Consider the following 23572-nt stretch of genomic DNA (forward strand, 5'->3'; position numbering starts at 1 on the left):
GTCTGTGCCTACGAAATGCGCGCTTTAGCCAAAAATATTAAGCTGAGTCATAGACAAAGAGTCAAAGACTATCATAAGGTTACTACCTATATTACACAAGTCGTTGAACTACGATTAACAATTAAGAGGATAGACATCGTCCCGTGACGTAGCGATCTCGAATAATACCAAGTGTATCAACGCTGACAGACAACTATTACCCGTATTAGCTGTTTGGCGCACGCCCAGAGGAGGTTGTCAATAAATAAATAAGGTGCAGTAGGGACATTTCATTAATAATTAAGAGCCTGAAACCTTTAGGCAATAAACAATTACAGATCGTGAGAGCAACGCGTAAACCGATAGCGCCGCGCTCTCTTTGAACTTCAAATTCAAAAGAATTTGGTTGCACCATCTTACTTTGACTTTGACAAACGTCAAAAATCTGTCAAACTCCATACAAAATACACCGGTTATCGTTATAGTCACGGTTAAAGTTAGGTGGTGCAACTCAGCCTTAGGAGGTGACTATGTGACAGATCTTTTACGTTAGGGGTAACAACTGATGAACACAAATTACGATAATCCTCAAGATTAATTAATATTGTGGCATCTTTTGAAGTTATAACAGACGTGCAACCGAATCGAATCAAGAATCTCCTTTTGAATTGAAGTCGACGATACAAAGGAAGGTAAGCCTTCTGAATTCTGTGTCATCTTTGTCCAGAATGATCACGAGTGATAGCTCAATTAATACTCGAAGCTCTACAATAACCAGAGCCGAATCTGTTTACCTGTTCGTGCTGGATTGCGGCAATGTCGGGTAAACTGTTGTAGAATTACTATGATCGCTTTATTCAAGAGGGTTTGAGTGCTAATCACATTTAGTGGTAATTTGCCTAAACATTTAGGTACTAGTTTTAAACAAACTCATTTCTTTTAATCCCTACCAATATTTAAATGGGAAAGTACAGCAACTCTGTCTGCCTGTTACACTTTCATGCCTAAAGCACTGAACCATGCAGTTTTAATGAAATTTGGTAGACATGGTCCCGGTGAGGACATAAGATAGTACTTAACCGGTATTTGAAACAGGGACGCGCGCAATAATAATTTTGGGTGACGCATTAAACACGCGGAGGCCGCAGGCAAAAGTTAGTACCTAATGAATATGATAAGAGGAACAATCGTTTACACCTAATGGCGCCCAAAGGTCTTATCTACTGATATCCATAAAGACCGGTCCTGCACTGCCTGCATCCAAGTGCTTCCGCGATCTTCACCAGATCGTCGTTCCACCTAGTTGTAGGCCTGCCCACACTACGTTCACTGGTCTGTGGTCGCCGTTCGAGAACTTTTCTACCCAACGGCCATCAGTTCTACGAGCTGTCACCGCCCACTGCCACTTAAGTTCGGCAATTCAGTGGTAAGAATACAAGAAAATCAGCAGAAAAACTTTAAAGAAAGGCAGTTACTTTAGCTGACTTCAGACTTTAGGACTTAAGTAGGTGATTTACGTACAAATTAAGCGATTAACTTTTGTTACGAATTAGGCTAATTAATTAGGCTAAAATATTTATCTTTACGGCTAGATTGTAACTTCTCATCGCCCATTCCGACACCCATTTAGATGGGTAATTAAGTAGTCTAGAACAAGATGGAATTATTTAGTGACTTATTTTAAATATTTTAAGACGCCGGCGCTCAAAACTTAAAAGTGTTTCTTTTTAACTTTTTATTGAAGGTTTGTCCAATAACTATTAATAGATGTCTGTCTGTTAACTTTTCACAATACCTACTAAACTAGAATTTTATAACTACTTTGTTAAAAGATATTGGATAAAAACTAAAAATTCATGTTTTCAGAGTACAATAATTATTTGGAAACCGGTGGACAAACGCTAATAGGATGGCATAGAGTATTTTTATGTAATGTAAATGTAAACGTTCTTGCAAAAGGTACAATACAGGCAAAACGTTTGGTTCGTAACAGGGTGATAGGTACTAGACATTTCACAGAACGGCTCGTTGTTCTGTTATAAGTAAATTCTTTAGTCTTTATTCACTTTATATCCGGGTCTCCAGCGCATTATTTTCCGTACACAATCAACAAAATCATGTCAACATTCAACATATTTTGTAGGCAATTTCGTTTAATGTTGAGATGTCTGTTGATTGTGTATAGCGAAACACGCGCTGGAGACCCAGCTTAAGATCAACGTGTTCGATATAAGAACGCTTAAAGCTAAGTATTTGTACAATTTTGTTCCAAAAAAAACTCTTATTACCGCCACTTAAGATGACTCAGTTTTTAACTTGTTATACGCGTACATCAAAAATGTATTCCCATAACGTTTACGCAAATGTCTGGCACATCCGAAGTTATTAGTATGGAGTCATCAATCAGACGGCTTTATATCGCAATGACAAACGAGCCGTGCGAATAATGAGCCATTAGGGTGATCCTTAAAAATTAAATATATTTTTTATGGTTATGTTGATTACTTCCTGATGTCGCTAAAGCCTAAGTAAGAACAAATTACAACCCGATCGAGCTAACTGTGCACGTCACTGGAATAAATCTATATATATAAAAGAAAGTCGTGTTAGTNCTCTCTGGAAAGACTACAGCACGGCTCAAGCTTCAACCAAATCGAAAGCCTCCTCATAGTCCACGTACGCCAAGCGTTATGGCAAGTAATACTCTTTGGTCTTCTGTATAACCCTGCCGCAGTGTATGGATGTGGTTAGTGGTTACCAAGACTTCTCGGATACCGGCATGTAATATCCCTCGCATAAAAGCTTGTAGATATGGCTCGGAAGCGTGATGGGACTATAATTCTTCAGTAAAGTGTTATCCCCTTTCTTGAATAAGGGTACCACCACGCTTCTGTTCCATGCCTCTGGCATTATTCCCTCGAGTAAGACAGAGTTAAAGATTTAACTGTTTATATTCATGAGCTCTATGCAAGAACTGATGGAAAAGCAGGACGAGAAGAAGAATTTTCTGATAAAAACCAGTATCTATATGAAAAGGAGTAGTGTTAGGCGGCACCAATGCTACTAAGGCTTGTTTTTTAGAGTTGAAACTCTGAAAAACGATACATAGTGAGGCAGAAAACATTTTATGTGTGAATCCCTAAAATATTATTATCAAAAACCACAAAAGTTAATTTTCTAATAATTTGGCAACGGGAAGAATACTGGACATAGTATTTAGAAGTTACTTTACTAGTAATTCGACGACGGGAAGTATACTGGACATGCAAGTTATAGGTGTCGTAAAACGAAAACAAAACTCTGTATGACAGTAACTACATTGTAAGTAGCTTCGCAGGTATCCTATCTATAGTTTTTAATCATATTACAAGAATATTAAGCCGTAAAATAATGAATAAAATACAATTTACCGAGAGCCCGCATAGCGGGCCCTTCCTCCCCGTCATATTATTGGAGATTTCTCGCGTCTCATCGATATTGGTGCCTTGCTGATTTTTGACAGCATAGTTAGATAGTTCAGGGAGCAAATAAACACCTTGAGTTCAAGATATACGCTCAATTTTTTTACGGATATTTTTTTTCGTTCAATGGGAAGTATATCGCACGTCGTCGAATTAAGGGTTAAATCGAAATTAAAAAAAAAGTCTGCTTATTTATTGCCATTAAGGCGGAACAAAGTTCGCCGGGTCAGCTAGTAAATAATAAATAAATCTTTGGACAATTTCACACAGCGCCAGCTAGCCCCAAAGTAAGCAACTTAATGCTTGTGTTATGGGTGCTAGCTTGACGGATACACTACTTATATACTTTTTTTTTAAATACATACATATTATACATAGTAACACCCAGACCCGTCACAGAAATTAAAATTCATCATTTCAATTTCTGCCCGGCCGGGAATCGAACCCGGGACCTCTCGGCATAGTAGTCCGTTCTGAACCACTACACCAAACGGCCGACAATAACTCTATACTTATAATAAATCTGTAGAGAGGTCAATTCTGTACATGAAATATATTTTCAAAATAACTATCAGGGGGTGATTAGTGATCGATACTGATGACAAAAATGCAATCAGTAAAATTTTTGTCTGTCTGTCTGTCTATCTGTCTGTATGTTCCTTATAGAAACAAAAACTACTAGACGGATTTTAACGAAACTTGGTACAGTTATTCTTTACACTCCTAGGCAGGTTATAGTATACTTAGGAATTCCCACGGGAACGGGAATTAGCGGGAAAATCCTTTTGTATGAAAAATCTAAACCGCTTAAGTTAGACGCTTGAAAGTTGGCATGCAGGTACCTTAGTAAACTTAAAGCTTAGTTACAACAGGATATTGCAAAACTCCCACGGGAACGGGAGTTAGGGGGAAAAAACATTTGTATGAAAAAATCTAAATCGCGTAAGATAGATGAAGGGGGTAAAACGGGATCCACGCGTACGAAGTCGCGGGCGGCCGCTAGTAAATAAATAAATCTTTATTTTAATGCAATTACACAATACAATACAATTTTGAATGCAATTATCCCTCGCACTCACCCACACCTCCCCGCGTTCGTCCCGTCCGTTCCAGTGCATCTATGTGACGTCACGGCTGCCTGGTGCGCGGTGAAGTAACGTTGTAGATTTATGTAATTTCATATTCGCTCCGCAACTCCAAATGTAAAGTCACGATCGCGGACCGCAAAATACGACACATTGTGGCACCTTAAGCTGTTGAATAAGAGCTATACTTAAGCCAATAAAAAACTGAAGGTTTGATATACACCAAAGAATATGACCACATAGATTCGAAATCGAAAGGAAATCGTTTACATGCTCAGAATTATTTATACAAAGATCCATTTCTTGTAAATCTAATAGAATATCTAAATCATACTACACCTACTTAACATAAAACAGCACCTTTACAAATTCATAAGAGGCTACAGGGTTAGTCTAGATAAGCCATCCGCACGTAGGAATATTCGTAGACTAAGAAAAATAGGAAAATTATACAACGTATGCTATTCTAGACCTCCATCTATTCTAGACCTCTATCTTTTGCTAGATCAAATTGCATTTGCATGCAAAGTTTCGCCACAGAATGTTTGAAGATTCGGGATAAGATCACGAAAATAATATTTTTATCATTTATTGGTCTACTTAATTGGGTCAAATAGTACACTCATCTAGTTATTAGAGTATGTAAAAGACTTAGGTGTTTTCCAATCATCATCATCATCAATATTTCAGCCATAGAACGTCCACTGCTGAACATGGGCCACCCCCAAGTATTTCCACAATGGCCGGTTGGTAGCGGCCTGCATCCAGCGCCTTTCCGCTACCTTTATGGGGTCGTCGGTCCACCTTGTGGGTGGTGCACTTTCCGGTACGTGGCCTCCACTCCAGAACCAGATGTTTTCCTATGGTATTTGGTAATTTGATGGAAACATAAGGCGCTATCTAAAACACATATTTTAGACCATGCCAAAATATTTTGGGTATTTGCTATAATTATGCATAACAAGGCAGGTATTTGACCGCAAACGCACCTGGTGTTATGAGAGATGCATTCTAGAATGGTACATACATATCTGCCCTTGTAATGCCTATTCACTCTCGCCTTGAAACTTTGAAGGTAATACATGTCTATTACATACGCCCACGTCTTTCTTAGATTCCACAAACTATGCAAATGTTTGCGATATTGGCCAACTAAATCACTCCAAAAGGTCACTCGATCCCCGAAAAATAGTTTTCCTTAACGCCTGGGGTTTAACCCGCCTCCAATGTCTATCAAGCTTTACAAAGATCGGAATATTTCTCACTTAGAACCGAAAAGCAATTCCCCTGTATACACATCAACAGAGTAAATACAAATGAGTAGGTCATCTTCATAGAAACGCACCGAGCGCGGTTTGTATGTGAGCGCGCGCCAATAAGTATGCGGCGCACACGCACACACTGACAAAATTTAGCGCACCTCACCGCTAATCCACGGTAAAATTTGTCAGTGTGTGCGTGCGCGCCGCATACGTATTGGCGCGCTCACATACAAACCGCGCTCGGGCGTTTCTACGAAGATGACCTACTCATTTGTATTTACTCTGACATCAATCGTTCTCTTGCAAATGGAAGCTCTTAATCATCTGAGCACAAATTAATTCGGGTTTGATCGACCGATAAATCTGACTTTACAACCGTAATGGCAGCGCAATAATTCGTCCGAACTTTGGTTAGGTTTCCACTGCAGATTCAATTTTGAATGTCCCTACATTTCTCATAATAGCATGGAGTAGATAAAGTTATATTGGTCTGGTATTTTTTTAAAGAATATTCTTCACGGCTTACGGCTACTGTCGCTTCAGTTTTCTTCGTAGGCTATTCACAAAAATGTTTAACTTAGTGTTGTTACATAAAACATTTATTTTTATTGTTGTTACACCATACAAGAATGCGTGGTAAATTCAGAGAACTGTGTGCTTACCATGAGTTTATGTTAGGTGTGCTCGCTAGCGACTGCGTAAAAAAATGACATTAATTAGTATGACATATTGTGTAGCGCCCCTAGCGGCTACTTTCAAGAAACAAAATCTTCATAGAGAATTTTGACGTAATCGCTAGCGAGCACACCTAACGTAAACTCATGGTACGTACACTGCTCCTGAATCAATAATGTGAAACCTTACTACTGCTATTTCTATTTATTTATACCAACCGGCAGACAGTAGAGACTGAATTTATTGCTGCGCTTCTTCTCAGTGCTTGCCAAATGTTGGCCTCGAAGTGCTAATAGGGTAAAAGGACATGTAGAGGCTCCTTAAGAGCAAAATTTTTGACGATTTGTAAGTCCTATTTAAATAAGTCAATAGAAATAAAGAAATTTTGACTTTGGTCCTAAGTCTAACAGGTTTGCGATGGCCCGTATAAGTTCAGTTACACCATCAAGGGAATTGCATTTATCCTGGGACAATCTTGCGACTCGGTAAGCCTGTCGGGCTTACCAGTGCCAGGGTGAATGAGGGTCACCTTCACTGCAGGTTTGTAGGTTTAGCGACTGACAGAGGGTTTCAACGTCACTTGCTAAGTGAGAAAGTGCTATTAAACCACTTGCACCTCTGGACAAAATGATTCGAAACATTTTCTCAAGAAAAAAGAACTGAAAGAAATAACCTCGGCTTTAAAAGATTGCTGCTGAAAAGAAAACGTCAAATAGCATTTCCTATCCCTATTTACAAACACCTCTTTAGTGTATGGCGAAACCCTTCCATACAAAATATTACCCAAGAGTGTCATAAGAGGCGCAGCGAGTTTTCAAAGAGTTAATTCACTCATCTCTTGAAGGCCTTTGGGTCGTATAAATTAGAACATTCCCATAAAGATGTCAAAGAAATCGTCCATCCACAGTTTGCGAACTGGTTGAAAGTTTAAATTGATTTTTCATGGTTATTAAAAAGATTTACTGTCCTGAAACGGCGATGACTCATATTTAAATGTTTTGAGAATGTGGGTATCACACACACACTTGTATATCGAAATGAAATATAAAAAAATTAGGTAGGCTAAAATGGTTAGAAACATGTTGTGTGTTAGGAACTTCATTAGATGGGAAAATTTACTGAATACCTACGTCAAACTAATACTCCTACATGGAAACGCAGCGAAGTAACGTTGTCCATTGTAATGAACGTTTCTTTCTATCGGTGTTCAGGGGGTGGTATGAGAGGTATAAAACTTAAAGTTATTTACCATCTATGATTTTATTAAAATAAAAACTGTTTTAATGCCAGTGATTCCCACATTACCCGGGACGAGCAGACGGGGAAGCCCCTGCAACTCGCTCCAATTGAAAGAAGCCCGTGACCTCGCGAACAATCGCTGTCTACAATTTATTGGTCTCGGAAAATAACTTTAAAGTTAGTTGACGTTGACTAATGGCACGGTTAAAGTTGATGACTCGCTGCTTGCTTAAAGAACGCTGAATCTGTTAATCTGTTTGTTCTATCTTCTAATCTATCTGTTAAACAACTGTGCCAATTTAAATAAGTTTAGAGAACAGAGTGGCGTCTTATCTCGTAATACAGGCTATTTTGCAACATAAATGCATCTATAGCTTGACTGTCGACTGTATTATAAACTCACGGAGAAGAAAAACAGTCTCCAAAACCTTGAAAGGGTCAAGGAAGAGTGTTTGGTTTTCAAGCTAAGGATAAAAAATAATGTGACATCTAATATTATATTACCGACCGACCGACCGAGTGAAAGCAGCAGTGGGAGACGGCTTATGTGACTGCACCAGAAAGTCTGCCAATAGAGAGAGATGAAGGGAGATCGTGCGGAGAGTTGTATCCGCCTCTACAACCGATGTGAACAACGCCTCAACGTGACCACGACCGCTCTGCCAATAGCGTAACGAATAAGAAGAAGAAGAATATTATATTATAATTATATAAAAGTATGTGCAACAGGGTTCAAATACTACATTGACTAAGCAGACTGACGGACTAACTATCTATCTAAAGCAACACAGCCGTATTACACAGCCGTACAAAATAAATACTGTGTTGAGTCCCTATGCCCTCTATTTTATAAAATAATCATACTGGTCCATAATAAAATTAAGGAAAGATTGCCTACCAATTTGATATCCAATTGCGGGGCATTATCTCGTTGCCACAAGAATCATAATAATTCTCGGCAAATTCGCAAAAAGTAAGCAAACATTTCCATGGAAACGGAATATTTTAAGAGATGTGTAATCACAGTAACAAAATCCTCCGCCCGTCGGCTAGTAACGTCTTGCGGGTAATTTATTCGCGCTTAACGAATATTCACATCGACACAACAGTTGGGAGGGATCTAGACACACGGCAGCGAGTCCAGCCAAGTTAAAAAAGTGTAACTGGCGACGCAGTAGCCGCGTGTGCGAAGCAAAACATTTCGAGCTACTTTTGAATCCATTATAACTGGATATTAGACTAACTACACAAAATTTGGCACTTCACCCCCACAGACTTTTTTTATTTAAGTTTTTTAAAACTTTATTGCACACAATATTGAAGATGATTTTAATGAAAGTGGCGAAAGCGCCTTGAGGCACTCTATCTCTTAGTTTGCTTAGAATACAAAATTTGATTAGTTAACTTACAGGCTATACTAAACTTTGTTTTGTTGGTAAAAGCAAGTCACATTCAAGCCAAGTCACATTTTGAACTTGCCATAGATCTCAATTATTTAGTGAGCAAAAGGAACTTGGCTCTCATTTTACATTTATATTTTTTATGGGATGGGATCTTTATTGCCCACACTAGCGATTGAGATGCGCGAGAAAAACAAATGTATTACTCACTGATTTAATATTATAAACGCGCTAATAAATTAGAATTATGCTAGAAAGAAATCGTAAGATATGTAGTGATTGTGATTATTTTGTTGTTAGTTTTTAATTTTATTTGTTTTTTTTTTTTATGTGACAGTAGGCAAACGAGCAGACGGATCACTTGATGGTAAGTGATTACCGTCGCCCATAGACACTCGCAGACCCAGGGGCGTTACAGGTGCGTTGCCGGCCTTTAAGGTGAAGAATATACGCTTTCTTCTTGAAAGATTGCAGGTCGTATCCGTCCGAAAACATAGCATTTTATGACATAGTAAATACTTAATACTATCTTAGAAAGATCTTTCCGATACAATAACCTATCTAGCAATATATCTTCGTCGTAAACAGCTAGAGCTAGACCTACACACCCACATTTTTTTCAGGTATTTTTTTATCATAAAGAAAACGCTCATCTGCAGTCAAAAAGCTCGTAACGTGTTGGTTGAATTTTAATAAGATTTTTTAATAAATTTCCCCATCGACCGTGACACTGTACGTGACGAAGGAAAGATTTTCCTGGAAGAGGAAAAATTCAGCCATGAATTGTTTCCAAGCATTAACCAGCTAATGCAATGGCGATTGGATCAAAGGTTACTTGTTTATTGAAACTTACATTAGGTTCATATGAATAATCAGTTTACCTTAATGAATAGAGATACTCCGTACCCGTCACAGATATCTGATTCATTCCTGAAAGCATTTGATGTAGCAAGTATAGTGTCATGAGATTCGATTAATTAATGGCATCAGAATCTGTTAAATGAATCTATTTGGGTAAGGCTGTGCTTCCTCCACCGCTGTTAAGCGGTCAATGTGTGTAGAAGGCATGACATTCAAAATTACCCATTAAACTGTAAGGCCTTTGTGGAATTAAAATGATAGAGTGACATTTGTATAACGTTTGTCTCTATGTAGAAAGAACAAAAGAAACGAGTCTTGAATTCTACGCATGTCATGAGTCTCTATTATGATATTATATGAGTACCTTATGACGTCACAACTCCATTCATGCTTTAGTGGAAGAGCAGCTTTAGTATCTCCGATAAGAGTCCATTACTAATTTGATTGGACAACTTCAATGTGTCACGCAGGAAGTAACAAATTGATATGTGATTTGATACATATCTGATTTTGTATCTATGGAGTATTGTTTTATTTCTCCTTACAGAGTGGGTGACAGTTTAACTTTCCCCCGGGACTAACTTGACCTTCACTGGTTGGGTTTTTATTGGCGGTCAATCTGTATCCCGGATACACAGGTTCTGGAGTGGAGGCCGCGTACCGGAAAACGTAGCGTAGGACGTCCATCCACAAGGTGGACCGACAACATCATAAAGGTAGCAGGAAAGCGCTGGACGCAGGTCGCTACCAACCGGGTAACATGGAAAGCATTGGGGGAGGCCTATGTTCAGCAGTGGACGTCCTATGGCTGAGATGATGATGATGATGATGATGATGATGATGACAGGTGGGAATAGTCCCCTTACAGAGTAAGTGGACCATTTTTGTGCTGTTCCAAGTTGCATATTTCCCTTAAAATCTAGGAGAATGAAAAGTTCGCTCGCTTTGAGTTCCATCAAACGGATTTGCAAGGCAAGTTACCGACGCCACCGACGCGCTATCCGTCACCTTTGAGTGGCGGCCTCACTGAATTGTAAAAAGGTAACTACAGTGCGCCATGCAATCGGTCCGGTTTCGAAAAATGGGACGAAAAGCGAACGAATTTTCACGCCAGTAATTTGAGTACCTACTACGTGATTAAATAATCTGATATTGTTAGCTTACGTGAGTCTTTATTTGTTAAGTACACTACAAAGAAAAAACTAATAGAAATACATACACTCGAAAAACATTAACCCTCCTTCTGGCGCAGTTAGGTAACAAAACAATTATTCACTAGTGAAATCAGGGACCAATTTGCGAAGCTCCTCTTGCAGAGATACGCTAATGACAGCTGTCATTAAATACAAGTACCAATGTAGGTATGTCAGATTTGGATAATCATCCAACACTCCCATGATCTACCGGCATTTAGATGAGTAACGGATGTAAGCCACTCTCGTATCCCCACAGAAGCTAAATAATTTATGTTTGTTGGTTTGGTCACAGAATAATAATAAGTTGGTCCTTAATTAATAAGTAACAATAGATATGTTACGGTCAAAGTGATAAATGTGAAAATTATGAATAATCGCCGGTTATTATGAATAATTACCGCATGATTTGGTTAATGTGATTAATATGAGGTCATTTATGTGTGTATAAAACTAAATAGGCGGCTTAGGGGTGGCCCAAGGGCCACCCCCGCCGCACCTTAACCTATTTTTCACTTTAAATCAAAACATTATGTTATAGGCATCATGGAAAAGTAATATTATGCAAGAAACAGTCCAAACTCATTATGCCCAATTATATTAATATATGATATCAAAACGTTCAAAAGTTTGGCTGTACACGAGCACGTACACAAGATGTTGTTCTCTTTTAAGAAATTTGTTAGTACTAAGGTTGAATTATTAAATAATCACTGTTAAATGTGATTAATTTATCACTTTTACCGCGACTGTCGGTAATTATTCATAATAACCGGTTATTATTAATAATTTTCAATTTATCACATTAACCGTAACAGATATACCTCATTTCTTTCTCATTCGATCTCGCAAAGAAACACCAAGCATAGCCCTCTCCATAGCACTGTGATAGCACGCTGTGCAACTTTGAGCTTCTGTATAAGGCCTACAGTGAGAGGCCACGTTTCCGTATAATATAATATTATCCGCAAACGAACTAAAGTCGCCGACATAGTACGATGGATTAACAGGCTGAAGTGGCAATGGGCAGGGCACATAGTACGCAGAACTGACGGCCGATGGGGCAGCAAGGTTGTGGAATGGAGGCCGCGTACCGGAAAACGCAGCGTGAGACGTCCACCTACTAGGTGGACCGACGACATCGTAAAGGTAGCACAGGGCAGGGAAGCGCTGGACGCAGGCCGCTACCAATCGATCAACATGGAAAGCATTGGGGGAGGCCTATGTTTAGCAGTGGACGTCCTATGGCTGAAATGATGATGATGATGATGAATAGGTAATAGTTACTTGTCTTGGCCAAGTGTAAAATTTGCCTAGCTGAATATACGTTTACCTACTCTATAAAAGATATACTTGAATACCCATTTCTCTAAAAGAAAATGTATTCAGCGTCTGAAATTTATTGGCCTAAAAGTTGAAGACATTAAGCCTTTACGCGTCGCGAAGTTTATTTGATATTCAGAGCTTCGTGAATATGCTTTTCAGCAATATTCAAATGTTTATCTCAAAACCTTGTATGGCTCAAAAGGGCACGTTAAAGAAAGAAAGAAAAAAGAAAGAAAGATACATTTATTACAATGGACATCACACAAATACAGGTAATTACATACATAGACATGACAGTGGCACATAACAATAGAAGAAGAAAAAAATAAAAAACAAGAGTAAACTGAGCAGTGCCACCCATTCACCAACCAGATGCCCACTGCAACGGGACCCCACTCAGCATTAAGGATTATTTAACATCATCATTTCAGCCTACAGCGAGGTCGTGGTCGTCGGTCCATCTTGGACAGTCATGGTTCTTGTCTTTAACAGTATTAATATTTTTATGAGCCTATTTTTAGGTTGAATAATGTACTGCTTGTCATCCTATGAATCGATTAGTGACGTCAAGCCAAGTCACACCAATCACATTAAAATTATTATTAGATCGCAACAAAATTAAACAGAAGTAAAACTAACTAGTTTTTAACTACCTTTTTGGTTCAACAGAAGCGGAAACGGAAATGCAGTAACCTACGTATTTCGCGCATGCGTTAATTAAGGTCGCTCTCAAAGGCTCGCCGGAAGTAATCATCGTTAACATCAAATGGTCTCTCAAAAGAAAACGTTATAGGGACGGTAATGTGAGCTGTAAACAAACAGTAAGCACTGATGATGGTGTGTTTACATCCCTTTCTAGAGTGGGGAACGTGAGAAAGAGTAAAAACATAGGCAAGCACACACACATAAAACATGCAGTACTTTAATTAACCAGTTGTACGGACGGCAGCACATCAAGCTGTTCATTTTTGTTGCAAAATCCATACAGGGTGTTAGGTAAATGACTATATGAGCCGACACTAGCCCATGTTAACATGGTCATATAAATGGTATGGTGAAGTCAGAAATTTGATATTATTATCATCATTTTATTTTTTTAATTTTCATACAAAATAAATTTTATAAATTCCGATTTGTATGAAAATAAAAAAAAATGATGATATCAAATTTCTGACTTCACCATACCATTTAAATGTTAACATGGGCTAGTGTCGGCTCACATACCCATTTACCTAACACCCTGTATAAAAGGTCACTGACTAAATGACTGACTGACTCACTCACTCATCACGAAATCTCAGAAATTACTAGTACTAGGAGTCTAAAATTTTCATAGAGTTTCCTTTTAGGACGTAGGTTCTCACTAAGATGGGATTTTGAAAATTTCAATCCCGGGGTAAAACGGGGTAACATATTTGTAGGGGCTAAAGTATATACGAGTAAGAACTGTAACATCACTGTTCCCCGTAGGTCTAAGTTGAGCCTAACTTCGAACCCTACAGGAGATTTATAATGAAAAACTGTATTTTTGAACTGGTTATATTATTACAGCAAGATTAAGATGCGCGCGCGATGGTCGTACGGAATGAGTGAGCGGCGGCCGCGGTTGCGGCAGCGTATTTATGTGTAGGCGCGGGGACCCCGCGCTCCCCCGCCGATGCGCCCTCTGTTGTCATCACTATACTGCCCGCCTTGAAGCCTCGTCTTCAATTGATGTTGTTGGCAGCGGACAGATGGTGTTGTAGGCGCGACGAAGAACGCCCTTCTTTGTCTTGATGTCGGCGACCCTGGCTATGCCGTCTCTGCCAGGCAACGTTCGGAGGATGCGGCCAAGCGACCACATCAATGGAGGTGCAGACTTGTCCTTGATAAGGACAAGTGACCCCTCTCGCAGCTCCCCGTGTGACGTGTGCCACCGTGTCTTCCTCTGCAGCCAGAAAACATATTCATTATGGAATCGTGCCCAGAAATGTTGTTTTAGCGCTTCAATGCGTTGGAATCGTTGAAGTGATGTGATGCGCTTTTCAATAAGTTGCGGGCAAGGCAAAGAAACGATTGATCGTCCAATTAGAAAGTGGGCAGGAGTGAGGCAAGTAAGATCTGAGGGATCGTTAGATATAGGAGTGATAGGACGAGAATTTAGAATAGCTTCTACCTGTATCAGCAGAGTCGCCATTTCCTCAAATGTCAGGTGCGTCAGTTCTAGAATGCGACGTAGGTGGTGCTTAATTGATTTGACTGCCGACTCCCACAATCCGCCAAAGTGAGGAGTGTAAGCAGGAATAAAGGAAAAATCGATACCTTTGTCGGTTAGATGTGCTGACAGCGACGGGTCTCTGAGTAGGCTAGATAATTCATTAAAGGTCCCTACAAAGGTGGTTCCGTTGTCCGAAAATATCCTCTGCGGCCTGCCCCGTCGCGCTATAAATCTGTTAAGAGCCGCAATAAAAGCTTCCTTTGTTAGGTCTGAGACAAGCTCCAGATGCAGCGCCTTGGTGGCTAAACAAACAAAGACACAAATGTAGCATTTTACCAATTTACAGCCTCTCCCCTTACGGTCTGCTATCAGCACTGGCCCGGCGTAGTCTACACCTGTTTCTAGAAAAGGATATTCTAAATGTAGTCGGCTGTTAGGTAAGTTGCCCATGATAGGCTGAATGGTTTTTCCTTCAAAACGACAACATTTAACACATGCTCGTACAATGCGCTTTGCGAGCCTGGTGCCTCCTAAGATCCAATAATTATGACGTGCTGTGGCTAATAACAATTGAGGCCCTGAATGTAAATAGGTTTTATGCAATGATTCGAATATAAGTTGGGATAGACGATGTTTACTGCACAAGAGAATGGGGTGCTTAACGTTGTAATCGTAGTGAGAATCACTAAGCCTGCCGCCCACTCTTATGAGATTATTGGGATCCATAAATGGAGTCAATGATAACAATCGGTTTTTGTGNAGTCCCCGTTTATTGTAGTTTTTTTTAAGTAGGTAGTCAATGAATAAAATTCCTTCACAATCCCAAAAATAGTGGCTATGAGCTTGGGTGTCGATCGCTCCACTTTGAATTTCCGCGGCAGCGTTTTCCCTTTTGAATCCATTGCAGTGACTCTTATTTTGACTCTAGATCGTACTGCCGGATCTATTATTTATCAATAGTGATAATGTAAGAAAAAAAATTGTTAGGATTATTGTCAAAGATGTCCTAAAACTCCTGCGAAGTTGTGACTCGACGGTGGTTGTCGAGCGGCGAGAGCATTTTTGGCACCCATCGCGCGCACCCCTATTTCATGTGCAAATGAGTATGAAAAATATCGCCGTTACGTTCTTTGTTAATGCCTATGGCTTCAGCTATCTGTCACAACTTAATTCGCTGATCTCTAAAGCAAGATTTTTTAAGTTTTCATTATTTTATTCGTTAATGGCGAAATCTGGCCGCCCTGACTTGCGGTCATCTTTTAGAGACTCCCTGCCATGCTTGAACTATCGGATCCAATATTTCATGATGGCAAATGAAGACCCAGACTCCCCATAAACTGTAGACATCTCTTCAAATGTTACCGTCAGCGTTTTGTTCCTCTTTTTGAGGAGTTTTATGGCAACTGTGTACTTCGATTTCGTACATTGCGCGGATGACTGAGACATGATGATGTTTACTGATTAATTACTAAAAGCGCGATGACGCTAATGAAATGAAACTTTGCACATATACTAAGGAGATTATTGGCAAATTAAATAAATTTAAAGCGACTCAATAATAGCACTTGAAGATACTTAGGCTCAAAACTTTTCAGCCGCCCCTCGTAGACCTCTAAAAATGTTTTCTAAAAACACATTTCCGTTTCCGGTCTTCACGGTATCGGAAACGAACTGCCTTTCCCTGAAGCCTTACAAAGGCAGAGTTTATCAATGCCGCAACACCGCCCGCCGATCGGAATCATTGAATTGAGCTCCCCGCGAGAATATAAATCTGGTTGATAGTGATGGGAAATGGCTTATCGATATTTTATATTTCGTTAATTTTAGAGGGACTGTCCTCTTTCCCTCGAGTCATTATGCTTAACATACAATAAATAAAATGGTCTTCCCCTGTTCCTTTTACCTGGAGGTACTTTCCAGAAGGTCGCTTTTATGGTCCATCTCTGGTCTTTAAGCCTTGCGACATGACCCGCCCATTTTCACTTAAGTTTTTGTGCGTAATTTAGCGCATTTGTTGCTTTGGTTATTGATCTTATTTTTGTGTGTGGTATTTAATCTAATTTCTGTATTTTCTACATGCTATAACATACAATAACTAGAAGTAATTAAGAGCATTGAAATCCTATCCTTTACGGGACTATTCCCACCTCTCGTTCCCACCACTGCAACTCCTGTGTAGCCAGGATCTACAGCTTGACCGCCACAAAAACCCAACCAATGAAGGTCAAGTTTGTCCCGGGGGAAAGTTAAACTGTCATTGGACCCGCAACGAAATTAATCAGAAGAGGTGGTCCCTTTCTACACAGTAAGCCAGCCATCGGGGAGCTGGTCCCAATCCCTGACGCCTCATGTGACTCTTAACACTATATCTTTCTGTAATGTGTTCGAAACCACCGAAAAATGTAAAAAAAAAAAAAATCCTATCCTTTGCCGACACATTGTTAATTTCCAAGGTCATCTGTTTCCGTGGAGGAGACGATGCAAATAAGCCATGACGCTAAATTTTTTATCACTCCGTAATGATTCCAACGTTTGGTGAGACCCCCAAAGGGTAGATTTGATTACTTATTAGCTTTTGCCCGCGGCTTCACCCGCGTGAAATTTAGTTTGTCACAGAGCTTAATAAATTATAGCCTATATGTTATTCTGGGTTATAAAGATTAATACTGTAAAGTTTAATCAAAATCCGTTCAGTAGTTTTTGTGTGAAAGAGTTACAAACATCCACAGAAACTTTCGCATTTATAATATTAGTAGGATATTAGTAGGTACTTTAAGTTAATAAATTCACATTCGCATTCGAACTCGCTGTTGCACAGCACCTTGTGTACTTGTGAAGCAACTGTATGTGCTTGCCCAAACTCCGCATTGCTTTTGCGTTCACTCACGATAACATCGACAAATATCTATCGATATTTCGCCATCACTACGGGTGTACAAGGCGAATTTAATCAGACAGGACAGGCGGTTGGCCGGGATATTCCGAGTTTGATCAATTGTACCGGCTGATACCATTATGAGCGGTGATCGCAGGAGATTGTCTTTGCGCTTTTTCCAGATGAACGGTTTTGAGAAAGAGACGTGGATTAATTTTGTATTCTTGAAAGTTATCATTGTAGCATGGGTGAGATTTTTTTTCGTTACAGATATTCTTACTTTGGGCCCGTTTGATTTATTTTATCACTGTGACTGATTGCTAATGCTACCTAGATACATTTAATCCAAGTAGAACTCTGATGGATATCCCAGTCAACCTTTGGACCAAACAGAAATAGATGGATGTACAAAATACCCACCTGTAAACAAAATAAAAATTTTGACATTTTTATTTTATCATCATCATCATTAATTTAGCTTTTAGCCATAGGACGTCCACTACTGAACATAGGCCTCCCCCAATGCTTTCCATGTTGATCCATTGGTAGCGGCCTGCGTCCAGCGCTTCCCTGCTACCTTTATGATGTCGTCAGGCCACCTTGTAGGTGGATGTCTCACGCTGCGTTTTCCGGTACGCGGCCTCCATTCCAGAACCTTCTGCTTAATGCTTTATTTAAAACTTGTAATTACGTCTAAAAAATATCAGTTATGCAAAATTTTAAAAGGATGAAAGGGGTTCTCAACCCTTTTTAAAATATTGCATAACTTAGCGAAAGGTTAATAGATCGTGGAATAAAATCAAAATATTTTTTATCTCCATCTCCAGATCCTCACTGATTGAGTTTTTACTGGCGCTCAAACTGTAAATCCTCGGTACTGGAGTAGTACTAGTGGGAACTCGAAGTGGGAATAGTCCCCGCCATTACTAATATTACCCCAGAGACATAATGTAGTATTAAATATTACCTCAAAGACTTGAGGTAAGGTATCCCGGTATATTTTATGGGAGTCCATTTGTAAGAGCTGCTGCCAAATAAAAGGTAGTAACGCGATATTTACGGGGCTACAATATATTTATTTTCTGAGCCATCTTTGTTCTGTAATTAACGAAAATTTATCGCGAAAGGTAGAGCTTGGGTTGGTCGGATAGCGGTGAGAACGATTTTATTTAACACTAGCGGCTGCCCGCGACTTCGTACGCGTGATTCCGTTGGGTAAAATCCGTTCTTACTGAGCACCTACGTTCTAAAAGGAACCCTCAAGCAAAAGGACATTGTCAGAAACCGCCTTAGATTTAGTGACCGNAGCCGCGGCATAGTGGCGGTTTTAATAGGTGCTACCTTGCTTTTTGATGTTAATAATTGAACATTAACACAATCGTTTTCATCCACACTTCGTATATAAACACAGGCACCGTACGCCTTTTCAGACGCATCTGTAAATACGTGTATTTGTGTATTAATGGATGGGTGAATTTTTATGCATCTAGGTATCTGTAAATATTTTAAATTAATTAATGAACTTGCAAATTCTATGTATGATTTTTTAATGTCTAAAGGTACTTCTTCGTCCCATGAGCATTTTTGTAACCACAAATTTTGTATAAGTACCTTTGCTTCGACGATACAAGGTGACACGAGTCCCAGTGGGTCGAACACCTGAGAGATTGTGGACAAAATGAGACGTTTTGTAATTATTGTTTGTGTGGAATCTAAATTAATTGAAAATGAGAGAGTGTCAGCCGAACAGTTCCAATAGAGACCCAGTGTTTTGGCTGCCTCTTTGTAGCTGAGATTTAGGTGGTCTGAACTGGCGTCTCGACCACACACTGCATTTAAAATTTCAACATTATTAGAATGCCACTTTCTTAAGTAAAATTTAGCTGAATTTAATGAATTAGTGACATTTTTGCATAAATTTATTGTGTCTTGAATAGAGTCAGCCCCTGATAGAAAATCATCTACATAGAAATCTTGACAAATAGCTCGTTTAACGTAAGGGTCTGTCGTGTCATAGCCTAACTGTGACAGACATCTGGTGGCTAAAAATGGAGCTGAGGCTGTGCCATATGTTACAGTGTTCAGTGTATATGTTTTGAGAGGATGTGAAGGGTCGAATCTCCACAATATACATTGTAGTGGACGTTGATCTTGTGTAATGTTGATTTGTCGATACATTTTTTCGACGTCAGCTGACACGACAAACTGATGTTGACGGAAACGTAATAATATGGGAAATATTTCATCCTGAATAGTAGGCCCTACGCGTTGTATGTCGTTCAATGACTTACCGGACGACGTTTTGGCTGACGCGTCGAACACTACTCTTAATTTTGTAGTGGAGCTACTCTCCTTATAGACACCATGATGTGGTAAATAACAATACTTAGTGTTGGATTTAGGTATTATTTCGGTCATGTGACCTAGATCCAAGTATTCAGTCATAAATTGTAAATATAAGTGTTTCATACTAGGATCTCTTTCCAGACGAAGTTCAAGAGATAAGAATCTACGTTTTGCAATAAATAATGACTCCCCAAGTACGTCTGGTGAGTCATTGAGTGGCATTGAAACTATGAAGCGACCGTTACTATCTCGTATGGTGGTTTCTAAAAAATGTTTTTCACACTGAAGCTCATCTAGTGTGTGTTTGTATTGGGGTGGAATTGTATCCAACTCCCAGAAGCGGGTCAGATCAGACTGGTCTTGATTACTATTGATGTGCATACACACATGATTACTAGGACCCGGTTGGCTTATGGCGCCTGAAACTAGCCATCCAAACTTAGTTTCGAATAGAACCGGCTTGTTTTTACCTAACTGGATGCGATTTGTACCAATCACACTCCAAAAGACGTCCGCACCTACTAGTAAATTGATGGTTGACGGTACGTTGAAGTTTGGATCGGCTAGACAAACTCCAGATGGTATGTTTAGATCGTGTATGTCTATGTATGTGTTTGGTAATAACGAAGTTATTTGTGGAAGAACGAAGCAATCAATATTGGTTCTATAGTGACCATTATAAGACTCTAATGTAAGAGAGCAAGACTGAGTGCTTTTGGACGTTTGGTTGTTTATGCCTGTTACCTTTGAACTAGCTAGGCGGGTAGGGAGGTTCAGTCTGCCACAGAGATCTTGTGTGACGAAGTTACCCGTACTGCCGTTGTCTAGCAGGATTCTGGCTGGATGCGATTTTCCACGCTTGTCGATCACGTTGACCAGAGCTGTGGAAAGCAATATATGACATGTGTTATTGACACAGTTTTTGTGTTGTGAAGAATTGGCAGAAAGTACGATGCTGTCATGGGAAACTGTCTCTTGGGGTGAACCTTTGTGCAAAAGAGTATTGTGTTTTATATTACAATACTTGCAATGTGACAGCTTGCAGCGTGACTCGTTGTGACCTGGTCGAAGGCAGTTTTGACAAACCTTGTATTCTTTTACCTTAAGTATGCGTGTCTCAACAGGTAACCTACGGAATGAGTCACAGGAAAACAGTTGATGTTCCTTTTGACATAGAGGACAGCAATGAGATTTGGGCTTGCTAGAAGATACAATGAAGCTTTTAGCCCTGGTTGTAGGTGCCTGATCAATTTTACCTTTATTTCTTGTCTCCTCTAATGTCTCCAAAAGGTCAGCCCTGTTTGACAAAAATGTTAAAAAAATGTCTAGTGTGGGTGGGTCACTACGATTATTGCGAAATTCCTCCCATTCTCTGTTTGAAGTACTATCTAATTTAGTAGACATCATGTAAATGATCAAGGTATCCCAATGTTCTGTAGGCTGGTCTAGGGTAGCCAAGGCACGTAGGTTTTTGTTTGTGATATCTACTATGTATCGCAAAGCCTTGCTCGATTCCTTTTGTATAGCATTTATGTTAAAGAGTGATTGCACATGATTATTGACAAGCAGGCGTTTGTTGTCGTATCGTTTACACAACAATTCCCAAGCAGCCGTATAATTATTGGCCTTGAAATCCAGGCTTTTAATTACTAATGAAGCACTTTCTCTTAAACAAGCGCGAAGGTAATGAAATTTATTAATTTCGTCCATACTATCATTGGAATGAATAATAGAAACAAATGTATCGCGAAACTCGAGCCACTGCTGATAGTCCCCGTTGAAGGTAGGCAATTCAATTTTAGGCAATCTTACGAAATTGTTGTGTCTTTGTGTGCTTGCATCAAGAGAGCTTACCTCAGAACCGTTGAGCGCGAGCGCAGCGGCCGCAGGGGACGGCTCGAGCAGTGCCCTCGCCGTGCCGATCGCGACGTAGTACTGGTTCTCGATGGCCTCCCGCTCCTGATATCTCAGGTCGGGATCCTCCGTAAGCTCTTCAATCTCCGTCTGAAGAGTATCAAAGTCCTCATATAAGGCATCAATCTTTTCAAGACGTAATTTAATTTCGTTAAAAAGCGGGGAATTTGGCAACACTGAATCATCTTTTACTACATTTATGTAATTTGAAAAGCTAGTGATTTTACTTTTTATTGTTCCACGCCTTTTAACTAATTGTGATATTTTTGCTTCAGACATTGTTATGATTGATTGATATATTTACTTTAAGGACTTGAATTAATTATATGTTTAAGATTGTAATTTACTTTTTTTTGTATTGTCAAATTAGAATATGTAAGTTTAAGGGTTTTGTATAAGTTAAGTAGAATAAGTATGATGTAAATATTAAAAAAATCGTTACGTAGTATCAAGTGTTTTGCAAAAAATAAAAAGAAATTAATAGGAACGGTACAACCGAGGTACGACCGAGATGTTGACTTGTGAAGATAGCACACGACTCCCGAGCCGTGTCGGCGACTCGGTGTCTACCGACCTAGAAATAAAAAAAATAAAAAAACAAATTAAAACAAGGAAAGACAATTTGTGTAGTATTAGTGGCTATCTACGTAGTGTTAATGCGAAGCAGAATACACAATATTGTTATTATTATGATGAATTGATGTTTGCTGATTTTATGATTTGAAAATTATGTTTAATAAACTATATTTTACCAAATGTTTTATTGTTTGATTTTACTGCAAAGCTTGACAGACACCACAGTTGAGAAAATACGTTACAAGTTATTCAATGTGAAGGTAGACTTAGTAAATGAGTTTTGAAAATGAGGATTTTGCTAACTACTGATACGGAAGAGATGAAAAATGGGTGATGATTTTACGAAATGGATTATGAAAGAAGTGATTGCGAAGCTTGGATGTGGGTTCGCAAAGCGGATGATATGTGATGTGATGGGAAAAAAAGAAAGAAAATGGATCGATCTCACGGTTTCGTGCTATGGCGCAACTTATCCTTTCTTCTTTTCGCTGATGACTCCTCTTCACTGAACGCCGATGAGCGCTGACGCTGAATGCTGACGTTTCCTGGACGCTGGATCTTCGATGCTGGCCCTGGGCTGCACGTAGACGATGATCTCGGCGTTGATACTGCTCTGCTGATGACCAGGAACCGTCGAGGGCTGCCGTTGTGCAAATATCTTGCACTTGTCGTATTGCTTGCGGAACCGGACGGACCGTTGACGTTTGCAGTATTCAAATTTGAAGACGTGTCGCACCGGAATTTCTCGCGTACTTTACGTTGAGGATCGAAGGACCATATGTTCCCCGTAGGTCTAAGTTGAGCCTAACTTCGAACCCTACNTATGTGATGTGATGGGAAAAAAAAGAAAGAAAATGGATCGATCTCACGGTTTCGTGCTATGGCGCAACTTATCCTTTCTTCTTTTCGCTGATGACTCCTCTTCACTGAACGCCGATGAGCGCTGACGCTGAATGCTGACGTTTCCTGGACGCTGGATCTTCGATGCTGGCCCTGGGCTGCACGTAGACGATGATCTCGGCGTTGATACTGCTCTGCTGATGACCAGGAACCGTCGAGGGCTGCCGTTGTGCAAATATCTTGCACTTGTCGTATTGCTTGCGGAACCGGACGGACCGTTGACGTTTGCAGTATTCAAATTTGAAGACGTGTCGCACCGGAATTTCTCGCGTACTTTACGTTG

General features: G+C 39.7%; 1 protein-coding gene across 3 annotated transcripts; it reads right to left on the bottom strand.

Moving 5' to 3' along the window:
• Positions 1 to 13941: 13941 nt before the first annotated feature.
• On the bottom strand, positions 13942 to 23193 carry LOC114355033 (uncharacterized). Of its 3 annotated transcripts, none has more exons than XM_028307689.1 (2): positions 21754 to 23193; positions 13942 to 14408 (listed from the first exon to the last, which is right to left on the bottom strand). In XM_028307689.1, exons 1-2 carry the CDS (start codon positions 22090 to 22092, stop codon positions 14160 to 14162), a joined length of 588 nt encoding a protein of 195 aa, XP_028163490.1. In that variant the 5' UTR covers positions 22093 to 23193; the 3' UTR covers positions 13942 to 14159. The 3 variants fall into 3 exon arrangements, with proteins under 3 accessions (XP_028163490.1, XP_028163488.1, XP_028163489.1); XM_028307687.1 differs by having other exon boundaries at positions 20644 to 23193; XM_028307688.1 differs by having other exon boundaries at positions 14184 to 15079; positions 20644 to 23193.
• Between the last annotated feature and the right edge of the window lie 379 nt (positions 23194 to 23572).

This window comes from Ostrinia furnacalis, unplaced genomic scaffold (assembly GCF_004193835.3).
Source record: "Ostrinia furnacalis isolate ACB-3 unplaced genomic scaffold, ASM419383v2 OfSCF2311, whole genome shotgun sequence".
Classification (NCBI taxonomy): domain Eukaryota; kingdom Metazoa; phylum Arthropoda; class Insecta; order Lepidoptera; family Crambidae; genus Ostrinia; species Ostrinia furnacalis.